General features: G+C 32.6%; 1 protein-coding gene across 4 annotated transcripts in view; it reads left to right on the top strand.

Moving 5' to 3' along the window:
* Window positions 1-12,021, top strand: part of Cul2 (cullin 2) — a 79,333-nt gene that overhangs the window by 55,281 nt on the left and 12,031 nt on the right. For all 4 annotated transcript variants that reach the window (XM_026409120.2, XM_026409118.2, XM_026409117.2 and 1 more), the window contains 7 exons: window positions 1,947-2,071; window positions 3,562-3,669; window positions 4,508-4,567; window positions 5,460-5,588; window positions 5,695-5,781; window positions 6,553-6,705; window positions 6,952-7,029. In XM_026409120.2, coding sequence (XP_026264905.1) covers window positions 1,947-2,071; window positions 3,562-3,669; window positions 4,508-4,567; window positions 5,460-5,588; window positions 5,695-5,781; window positions 6,553-6,705; window positions 6,952-7,029 — 740 coding nt within the window. The remainder of the gene's footprint in view (window positions 1-1,946; window positions 2,072-3,561; window positions 3,670-4,507; window positions 4,568-5,459; window positions 5,589-5,694; window positions 5,782-6,552; window positions 6,706-6,951; window positions 7,030-12,021) is intronic.

Raw genomic sequence — 12,021 nt, 5'->3', positions numbered from 1 at the left:
TATCCAGAATATAAAATAGTCAAGAAACTTCAGTAAGCATTGCAGAATAGAAGCTATGCAAATAGCCTTACATGTACACTTAAAAAGGTATTTCAGTCTCATTAAATTAGGGGAATGCCAATTAAACACACAAAACCACAGTAAGATATGAATATTTCCTCATATATATTTTGGGGGTTGGGGTGGGGTACCGGGGATGAACTCAGGGGCACTTGACCACTGAGCCACATCCTCAACCCTATTTTGTATTTTATTTAGAGACAGGGTCTCATTGAGTGCTTAGTGCCTCCCCTTGCTATTGCTGAGGCTGGCTTTGAACTTGTGATTCTCCTGTTTCAGCCTCCCGAGCCACTAGGATTATAGGCATGCGCCACCACACCCAGCTTCCTTATATTTTGATATACCATTTTAAAGACTGAAAAGAAGATGTATTTGGAAGTGTGTAGAGTACCAGGATTTTGTTGTATGCTGGGATGAGAGAATAAATTGATACAAACACTTTGAAAAACTGACATTGACCACTAAAGCACAATCTGTGCATATTTTATTATCCAGCAGATCTTCTAGGCATATAACTCCCACCCCAGGCATGTAGGTATGTACTAAAAGATATGTATAAGAATGTTCATAGCAACGTTATTTGTGATATCTCTAAACTGGAAGCAACTCAAATGTCCAGTAACAGTGGAATGGATAAATACAATATATTTGTACAATGGAATATTACAGAAAAGTAGAAATGAACAGATTAAAACTAAGTACAACCTTATGATCCTTATAAATATTATTTTGAAAAAAGATGCTAGTCATAAGAGAATTGCATGATTCCATTTTTATTGATAGCTCAAAGATTAATCTGATTTAGTAGTCACAGCAGTGGTTACCTTGGCAGAGGAACAAGAATAGCGACTGAGGATGCATGAAGGGAACTTCTGGGTATTGGTTAAATTTGTTTCTTTTCTTTTTTGGATACTGGGGATTGAACTCAGGGCACTTGACCACTGAGCCACATCCCCAGCCCTATTTTTAAATTTTATTTAAAGACAGGTTCTCACTGAGTTGCTTAACGCCTCGCCTTTGCTGAGGCTGGCTTTGAATTTTCGATCCTCCTATCTCAGCCTCCTGAGCTGCTGGGATTACAGGTGTGCACCACCATGCCCCGATTAAGTCTGTTTCTTAACCCTAAGTGTGATTATATGGGTGTGTTTTTGTTCACTTGTGATAATTCACTGAATTGTACTCATGATTGGCATACTTTTCTGTTTCTGTATATTCTTGAACAAAAAGTTTAAAATAAAACTCACTGTACTAAGACATCATATTTCACCTCTCATTGTCAGAGATCAAAGTGTTTGATGACACTTTCTTGGCAAGGGACTTTCCTGTTATTGGGATCTCTATTTTGAAGGAACTGCCTATAAGATTGACTTGGCAATCCTATTTTTCAAGATTTATGCTACATATATTCTTGCCCATATATAAGATTATTAATCGCAACATTATATAATATCATCAGATTTGAAACAACCTTAGTTTCCATCAGGTTTTAAGTAAATGTAATTTGCCTATATGGTGAAGTACTCTGCAATTGTAAAATATCTAGAAATGCTTTATATACTAATGTAAAATACCTCTAAGTTAAAATGTGTTTTGCAGCTACAGAAATACACTGCACTATTTATATAAAAAGGATCAGGGTAAAGAATATATATTTATATGAGTATATAGGATATGCATATGTATATTTTCTTGAATGTACATACATATTTAGAAGGATAAACTACTGTAACATTGCTCTCCTGTAAGGAGGGAGACCGGGTGGCTGGGAGATAAGGCAAGGGGGATGTAACCTATATACTCTTGTATTTTGGCATTTTGAGCTATGCATTATCTACTAATTTAAAAATATCTTGGAATTTAATAATGAAATTTCTTTTCCCCCTCAGACATGGCAAATATGTATGTCTTACTCCGTGCTGTGTCTACTGGTTTACCTCATATGATTCAGGAGCTGCAAAATCATATCCATGATGAGGGCCTTAGAGCAACCAGTAACCTTACTCAGGAAAATGTGAGTTGTGTATAAGGAAATAGAAAGTGTTTTTTTTTTTCCTTAATAATATTTATCAAGAGTTCTTCTTTTGACTGTTACAGAGGAAAGAAAAAGTCTTGTCAACAAATAAAAAACATCTTTATTCAAATATTTTAAACCTAGAATTTGTTGGACCCATTTTGGAATTATCAAGTTATTATTAAACCATTAAATGAGACTCTTTCTTAGCCATACTGATATGTTCATTTAGCAGTTAACTTCTCAGACAAAAATTTGTTTCCTATTTGTTCATGTTTATTTGTAATTGGCAAATTACAAATAAATTACAAATATGTTAGTGACCTTCACATCCCTAATACCTTCTCAAGAGTACTCTACCAACCAAATAACAATATTTACAAATTGCATTTCTTTCATAGATGTTTCATCGTGATGGTCTACCTTTTTGTTATTACTAGTATTTGCTTGACATGAAATGTAACTTCTACCTTAGTTGAACTCATCTTTAATATAGTTATCTGTGTATGGACATCATTGCTTAAGAATGCTTATTAGATGCTCATTATTGGTATTGTAGACTTGTCTTTAGCAAGTAATAATTCTTAGTTTTTATGTTTTCCCATGGGAAATCATAAGTTTTCCAATTTTGTGGAATAGTTGGTTGTCTTATTTGTTACTCTTCTTAGTTTACATTATTAGGTTTATAGAGTCAGGGTATTGAATTAACATTGGGCATAGAACAATGGAGTCTTGTGTCAAGGCTGGAAGATGGAAATGTAACAAAATGCATTTGCAGTGAATTCAAATCCGCTACCTTAGATACTAACTTTTCCAGTTATCTCCATTTAGAGGGAAGCTCATTTTTGCACTAGTAGCTATTTTATTTTTTCCTTCTGAGATATAAGGATTATACTGTCCATTTCCAGGGGTATCTAGTCTTAGAGATGCTGGCTTTTTCCATTCTTTTCTTTCTTTCAGCTTTCAGTGACTTTGTGGGTGGTCTTTGTTTATATAATTCCCTATGAAAGGGATAGATCTGGTATTTCAAAGACTTATTCTGTTACCCTTAAGATACTGTGTTCAACATAAGAGAGAAATATGCTTTTGGTGGTTTCATTTTGGAGATATACTAGACAGTGATGACGTTGAATGAGAAAAACTAATTTCACCAGCAAACTTTTAGATCTTTAAGATCATCATAGCTAAAGACATTTTCTGAGAAAGTTGGAGAGAGTAGGAGGTGTTTGTGTATATGTGTAAGAAATGGGAGAAAGAAAGGCAGAGAGAAAGAAGGAAACATAGTTTGCTTGGGTAAATTTTACTCTTTTGTTATTGTTGTTGTTGTTAGGGACTAGAACCTAGGGCCTTGTGCATGCAAGGCAAGCACTCTACCAACTAAACTATATCCCCAGCCCGTAACTTTGCTCTTAATCTTTAACAAGACTAATTGTATTCTTGATTTATTTTAAAAGGTGGTTTTATATTTTGTATTTTATATTTAAATTTAGATGCCAACACTATTTGTGGAGTCAGTTTTGGAAGTACATGGTAAATTTGTTCAACTAATCAACACTGTTTTGAATGGTGATCAACATTTTATGAGTGCATTGGACAAGGTAACTTTAACATATATATTATATGTATATAGACTAGATGCATATAAAATTCTCTATCATTTGTTAGGCAGTGTCAGGATTAGGCTTCTAAGTAGGAGATTTTTGATCTAGACATGGAGATTAACCTTAAGTAACTAACTAAAATCTGAAAGTCAAAATAGGAATAACATAAGTTTTAACTTATTAAATGAATTGTTAAACTGAAAGCCTGTGTAATTTCCTATTATTATGCTATGTAAGCAGAATTGTTTATAAACTAGTATCTTCTGAAAATGCATGTATGATTTTAATATTCTTTAGTACTGATTATTTCTTCACATATACCACATAGGCTATTTAAAATATTTGAATGGAAAATATATTTCACAAACTTGATTTTGTTATTCTATGTAGGAAATTTATAAAGTTTTTAAAAAGTAGCATTATTTTATTTATGTTCAAATTTTAGTTTAAAGAAATAGGAATGGAGCTCTATTGTTTTTGGACCTTTGGCAAGGCAGAACAATTTGGTGGAAGTGTGTGGTGGAGGAAACATGTTCACCTCAGGGCTAGGGAAGGAGGAGAGAGTTTCTCAATATCCCCTTCAAAGGCATGTCCCGGTGACCTGCCTGCCTTTATTAGGCCCCACCTCCTAAAAGTTCTGCCACCATCTATGCACCAGTGTCATAGACTGGCTACCAAGTCCTCAACACATGGCCTTTGGGAAACATTTAAGATTAAATCATAGTAGGTGGGTTTTTTTTTTTTGGGGGGGGGGACAGCAATTATAGCATATATTGAACCACCTGAACTTTTGCCCTAGTGCTGGTGGCTAATTACACACCTGTTTTCTCTTTAGGCCCTTACATCAGTTGTAAATTACAGAGAACCCAAGTCTGTCTGCAAAGCACCTGAATTGGTAAGTTTGAGGGTTGCTTAAATGTAATCTTATTTCATAAGTTAGTATTTGAAAAGGAAAGCTGAGCACAATCTCAAATTAATTTTTTTGGGGGGGTAGCATTTTTCAGAAAAAAAATAGATGAAAAATTATTTTCTACATACTGTTTTTTTAAGGAATAACTGGAGGAAAACATTTTATTATACAAAGTTTGGGTTTTAAAGTGTATCTGCTTTAGCTGAGTACTGTGGCTCACTCCTAACATCCCAGAGGCTTAGGAGGCTGAGGCAGGAGTTCAAAGTCAGCTTCAGCAATTTAGCAAGGCCCTAAGCAACTCAGTTAGACCCTGTCTCTAAATAAAATACAAAAAAGGGCTGGAGATGTGGCTCAGTGGGTAAGTGCCCCTGAGTTCAATCCCTGGTACTCACAAAACAAAACAAAACGAAGAGTGTATCTGCTTTGAAATAATATACATTATTTTTATGGAGATTTTGTTATATTTATAGTTAGTAGGAAATCTGGTAAGTTGTTGGTAACCTTTGAAGGAAACTTGCTTCCAGGGTTATTCTAAGATTTAAAAAAGTCATTATTCTTTGTCAGAAATTACAGAACTACTCAAAACTCAACTATGTGTTCTTTTAGAAATTTATATTATTTTTATCCCTGTTTTGTCAGTGTTTGATTTTTGAGTTTATTTTGTTTTTTGCTTCTAGTGTTTTGTGTTTTTAAAATTTACCTTGCCACATATATTTTAAATTATGTAGTTCATGTTCATGATTTTTAAAACATTAGTCTAGAATGTCAAAGCTTCCATCTGTTGATTTTATTTTGTATTGTTGCCACTTTACCTTCTTTGAGGCATGATAAGTCTAGAAGGGCCCTTTATAAGACTTATTATCAATTTCTATTTGAGCTTGCGAAGTACTGTGACAACTTACTAAAGAAGTCAGCAAAAGGGATGACTGAGAATGAAGTAGAAGACAAACTTACGAGTTTCATTACTGTTTTCAAATATATTGATGATAAGGATGTTTTTCAAAAGGTAAGTTATAAATAGAAAAGTTTTGATTTGCATCAACCGCTTTGTGTATTTTTGAACTTAAAGTCATTAGAAAGGAAGTAAGTTTAAAATTTTTTCTTTAATGTAGTTCTACGCAAGAATGCTGGCAAAACGTTTAATTCATGGGTTATCTATGTCTATGGATTCTGAAGAAGCCATGATCAATAAGTTAAAGGTAATGTAAACTTTGGACATACCAATGCCCTAGAATTTATTCCACCAGTACATAAAGACGTTTATTGCAGCATTGTATATAGTAACAGGAAATAATTCATCAACAAGGACTGAATGGTTAAATGTATGCTGATGTATTCATATAACGGGGAGATACAAATACTGCATTAAAAGGACAAAATGTCTCCATATATATTGATATGGAAAGATCTCCAAGATAGTTTCTTTAAAAGAATTCATAATACATATAAATGTGTTTTCTAAAATATTCCTTACAAGTATTAGAGTGCAGTTGAACTTCAGTTAATTTTATATCATTTTAACTTATACACTGATAAAAATAAATTTTTCATCACTTCATAGCTGATATTAAAAATATGTCTTAAATACTCTCCTTTTTTAATTGACTGTGACTGGAGTATTGCCAATAATCTTTCAAGTATATTTATGCTATGTATAAGCCCAAAAGATATCTTACTAATAGTAATAAAGCATTTTGCAGTGTTGAAATAGCTATGTGGATTGTTATAATAGTTTCTATGTTTAAAGTTAATATTTTAAAATTATTTCATAATTATGTATTTTCTTTCACTTCTACATTGAAAAGGAACGAAATTTTTAAAAAGTTTTAAATAGCTTCTTGGGGTTTTAAATAATGTAGGCCTTGGGTGTAAGCATTACATGCAAGGATTTTTAAAGAACTAACATTAGCAATACATTCTTATTAATCATTGTGATTTATTATTTTTCTTTTTGAATCTTTTTTTCACAGCAAGCCTGTGGTTATGAGTTTACCAGCAAGCTACATCGGATGTATACAGATATGAGTGTCAGTGCTGATCTCAACAATAAGTTCAACAATTTTATCAAAAACCAAGACACAGTAATAGATTTGGGAATTAGTTTTCAAATATATGTTCTACAGGTATGAAAATGTGTTTTCTTATTATCATTTATGAATCATCTCAGTATGCTGATATAAAGAATTAATAACTGAGTGCCTAATGGCTTCCATAGTTACAATGATTCAGAATGAAATGTGCCATGATAATACTTTTGATTTTTATTAAAATTTTGAGGAAGAAAAAAGAACTTAATGCTTAAACATTTTATAAATATTTTATTTCAAGTTAGATGTTGATTTTGTTTTTTGGGTTTTTTTCCCTTCTAGGCTGGTGCATGGCCTCTTACTCAGGCTCCTTCGTCTACATTTGCAATACCCCAGGAATTAGAAAAAAGTGTACAGATGGTAAGTTTGCAGGAAGACATTAACAAATCAAAGGAATTTTAGTTGTGCATGCTAAGCACATACTATACACTGATCCATACCCTCAGGCCCAGTAATTGTTTTTGTATTATATCATTTTCAGTATTTTCCCTAAGTCTTAATGGCTTATGTGCTAGAAAAATATGTTTACAAATTAGAGTCTGTGTCCTTCAGAAAGAATGAATTATTATGTTTACTAGTCTCAAAACTAAAATGTTGAGAGTATAAAAGCAGTTCCTTGTCATGATTTTTCTCTTATTCTTAGTAAATCTAGTATCTGTTCTTTTTTTTTAGTCACTGAGTTATATGCTCAGCCCTTTTTCCCTTTTTTGGGCTGGGATATTGGGGATTGAACTCAGGCGCACTCGACCACTGAGCCACATCTCCAGCCCTATTTTGTATTTTATTTAGAGACAGAGTATCACTGAATTGCTTAGTACCTTGCTTTTGCTGAGGCTGGCTTTGAACTCAGGATACTCCTGCCTCAGCCTCCCGAGCCATGTGGATTACAGGCGTAAGCCACCATGCCTGGCTTAGTATCTATTCTTAAGCAGTTTTAAACTTAGAACTTTTTTATATTGGAAGAAAGTTTAGAACCCAGCATTTAAAAAAAAAAATCTTAATTCCATTTGAATTTTGAACCATTTATATACATTATTTACCCCTTATAATATTTTTATTTCTGCCTTGTAATTTAGATAAATATATGTGGAATGAGAAATAATCCTAGAAAAGAAATTTAAGTAAAAATTGCTTTAAACTTTGACTAAGTAGAAACCCTAGAATGCTGACCAAAAAGTTTCTAAAGAAACCATGGAGAACATCTTTTTTTTTTTTAATAACAACTGTTTATATAATTCATACAATATACCATTCACTTTAAAGTGTCAGTGATTTTTATCTAGAATGCTTAGGAACTAAAATCTTTCGGATTTTTTTCCCCCACTAGATTTGAGAATATTGAATAACGATATCTTATGGGTATGAAACCAAGTCTAAACACAGTTCATTTATGACAATATACACTTTATGTGCATGGCCTGAAGATACTTGTATAGAGTATTTTTAGTACACCTGCATTTTGACTGTGACCCACCATATGAATCATATGAAGTGTGGATTTTTTTGCTTGTGGTATCATGTTAGCCTCAAAAAGTTTCAGATTTTGGATCATTTGAAATTTGAGATTTTCAGATTAAGAGTACTTAAACTGCAGAATATCCACAGACTTTGGCTGCCATCATTTTAGAACATTTTCAATACCTAAAAATTGACCCTAAAGAAAGCTTCTATTTATTAGTGGTTCCTGTTCATTTTTCCCTTATCTTCTCCTTCCACTCTAGGCAGTTTACTTCCTGTCACTGGATTTGCCTATTTGAATATCTCATGTATGTGGGATTATATCAGATGTAGCCTTTTGTAAGACCATAAGCAATTTAGTAAGACCCTGTCTCAAAATAAAGGAATGTAGCTGAGTGGTAAAGCACCCCTAGGTAAAATCCCTAGTACCAAAAAAAAAAAAAAAAAAAAAGAGAGAAAGAAAAAGGCAAGTATTTTATTTTTGTCTTTTTTTTTTTTTAAATACAGTATAGACTCTAGAATCGTAATTCCTGATTTCAGATACTTGTTATAAAATTAAATATACTCTAACTTTGGGAAAGTAACTTTTTAATCTTTTGTTAAACTGATTATTACCTCAGAATATTGATAGGAGAATGAAATGAGATGATCCGTTAAAGCTCTTAGTGTGGTATGTAGTAAATACTCAGTGGCAGCTAATAGTAGAAATAATAGTTATAGCAGTTTTATTTGTAGCAGTGGTGGTGATAGTAGAGGAGAGTAGTATTACTGGCTGTAGAGTTGAGGATACCACACACAGGTAGACTTTTAGTAGTCAAATTTGGGACATTTTACAAGAAATAACATGAAGAAGAGCATCTATCTTTGGATGATCAGAACATTATGTTAGGTTATTAAGTGTTTTGAAGTTGCAAACTAGGTCCCTGGGGTAGCTAGATAAAGCATTTTAATCTATTTGTGACTAGGCAGGAGAAAGAACATTGACACTGTCTCTTTTGACAGTCTTAAAACTTACCTCTTTTTGGGGGGGGCTGGGATCGTGGCTCAGCAATAGAGCGCTCGCCTCGTATGTGCGAGACCCTGGGTTCAATCCTCAGCACCACATAAAAATAAATAAATGAAATAAAAGTATTGTGTCCAACTACAACTAAAAAATAAATAAAACTTACCTCTTGAAAGTTGAAATTTTACTAAAAAGTCATTTGGAATGAATCAGTCTCTTTCTCCATCATTAAAACTTACCTATTTTTGAAACCCTTCTTCTCCAGTTGAAGTTAAGGGAGAGAGTGGGGGCCACCAAAAATAGTTCTCTTTTAACTTTATGCCCTTTTTCCTTCTCTCTTAGTTATTTTCCAAGAAGGGTTTTTAACCCCTTGAACTTTATTAATTTACAACCATTATCAGGTTTTAGTTTCTTCATTTACAAATAGGAAGTGAGTTTTTCTGACTAAAATTATGATTTCAAGACTACTTAGTTCCTCTAAGTACCAGTAGAGGGAGTTTATCCATATATTTGGGGTTTTTAAATTTTTTTTTTTTTTATTTTTTGCAGTGCTGGAGATTGAACCTAGGGAATTGAGTATGCTAGGCAAGTGTTCTACTACTAAGCTAAGCCTCCAGTTCTTATCCATATATATATATATATATATAATGAATCCAAGTTTTTAACTACATAAAATTGAAATCATGTGTGTACTTAAAAGTATACATTTTCACATGTAAATTAATTTATTTTGACTTAGAAATGATTCGTATTTTTTACATCTTAATCTTAAATATAGCCATTTACCAAAAATTACTTCTCTTTTATACATAATTAAAATCTATTAATCAGCTGTCTTTTGGAGATGAATAAGTTTATTAAGTATCAAATGTCAACTTTTAAGATCTTTTTAGTTTTAATTAATAAATCCTGAAATGATATTTGAAAAATGCTGTCCTTTAGCTTGTTTACTTTTTAAATTGTTTTTCTTTTAGTTGTAGATGGACATAATATCTTTATTTTTATTTATTTATTTTTATGTGGTACTGAGGATTGAACCCAGTGCCTCACATGTGTTAGGTGAGCACTCTGCCACTGAGTTACAGCCCTAGCCCCTAGCTTGTTTATTTATTTATTTTGGTCCTGGGGATTGAACCCAAAGGTGTTTTACACTGAGCTACATCCACAGCTCTTTTTATTTTTTGAGACAAGTTCTGACTAAGTTGCTTAGGAGCTCACTAAGTTGCTGAGGCCTTGAACTTTTGATCCTACTGTCTCAGCCTACTGAGTTGTTGGGATTACAGGTGTGGGCCACCATGCCTGGCTTACTTGTTTACTTTAAAGTGAGAAATTTAGTTATCATATATGTCTTACTAATAAACTTTGATAATACAATTACTTAACAATGTAATTAAGCAAGGTCTTGCAACTTTTGTCTTTTTAGTACCAGGTGAAATAATAATTACATTTATAGCTTAGTCTTTTTTGTTCTTGACTAGTTATATGTGTGAGAGTCTTTAATCAGATTTTAATCTTAAGGATGAAGGAATATTTCCTTTTGGCATATATCATCAATATAACCTATTGAGTAGTACTAGTTGCTGGGAGTATAAAAAAGTAAAACATAGTTTCAGAGCTTGCAATATACATTATCTTGAAGCTAGTGCAGCACTTAAATGGTTTGTAAATAACATTTCAAAGGTTGAGTTTCTTATTTCTAAAGATGTTTTGGTTTGCTTTTTGTCTATAAATTGTGTTTTATGGATAAATTATGAGTCGTATATTGCAATTGAATTTTATTGTCACTCTGAGAGGTTATTAATTAGTCAAGCATATTTTCTTCTGGAATCCTCTTCTGACATACTTTGATTAGCTGTCTGAATTAGAATCAGGAAGACAAAATTCTTAAGTATCCCAGGTGCCAGCCATTTCCTATTTATCATGTAAAAGGTTTTTTGGAGGAGGATGCTTTGCCACTGGAGAGAAAGCATGTTCAACAAATTTCAGCTTCCTAGAGCTAGGCAAACTTGGAATAAACTGCAAAAAGAATTTATTGATTCTTTTGGTTAGAGCTTTAAACTTTCATAGTAAGGATGGATCATAGTATAGCTAATAGTCAAAGTGTTGCAATTGCTTTTTTTAAATCTATTTTCAAAATATATTTGATATGTAGCTAAAAGTTTTAGATGTTACATATGGCACTTAATGCTAACCATATATGTACAGTTCTCAACTTTGACTTGGCTACAGTTGTGTATTTTTTAGCTTTATAAAGAAATCAACTTTTTATCTTTTCATATTTCAGTATTATTTTCCTACTATATATTATGTACTAGCTCTTGATCGTTTTTTCTTTTCTGTTTTTGGTTCTGGAGATTGGAACCCTGGGCCTCTTGCACACTAAGCACATGCCCTACCACTGAGCCATACTCCCATCCCCTGTAAAAGATATGAACTCTGTATTTTTGGACTCATGTCCAGTAATTACACATTCAATTCAGGAAAGAAGGTTTTAAGGTTTACCTACATTGAGGCTTTGGCTGTGGCTCAGTGGTAGCACACTTGCCTGGCATGTGTGAGGCACTGGGTTTAATTCTCAGCACCACATATAAATAAATAAAATAAAGGCCTATCAACAACCAAAAAAATATTTAAAAAAAAAGATTTACCTACATTGACAGAATTTAAAATTTACTCATTCACAATAATATCAACAAAATAATATCCAAAGAAGAGTTCCCTAAAACTTTCTTTGGATTAGTGTTTAAGTGTAGAAGTTAAATCATATATAATACTTCATAGCCACACATCTTTTAAATTGGTCTGCCACATCAGTAAGAGTATTTTTTGGCAAATATGATATAATAAAATTATGACATTTTTATGCTGAAATGTATGTGATGGTGCATTTG

The sequence above is a fragment of the Urocitellus parryii genome, chromosome 9, assembly GCF_045843805.1.
Source record: "Urocitellus parryii isolate mUroPar1 chromosome 9, mUroPar1.hap1, whole genome shotgun sequence".
NCBI classification, from domain to species: domain Eukaryota; kingdom Metazoa; phylum Chordata; class Mammalia; order Rodentia; family Sciuridae; genus Urocitellus; species Urocitellus parryii.
The sequence above is the reverse complement of the archived record's forward strand: the minus strand, read 5'-3'. Positions and strand labels throughout refer to the sequence as shown.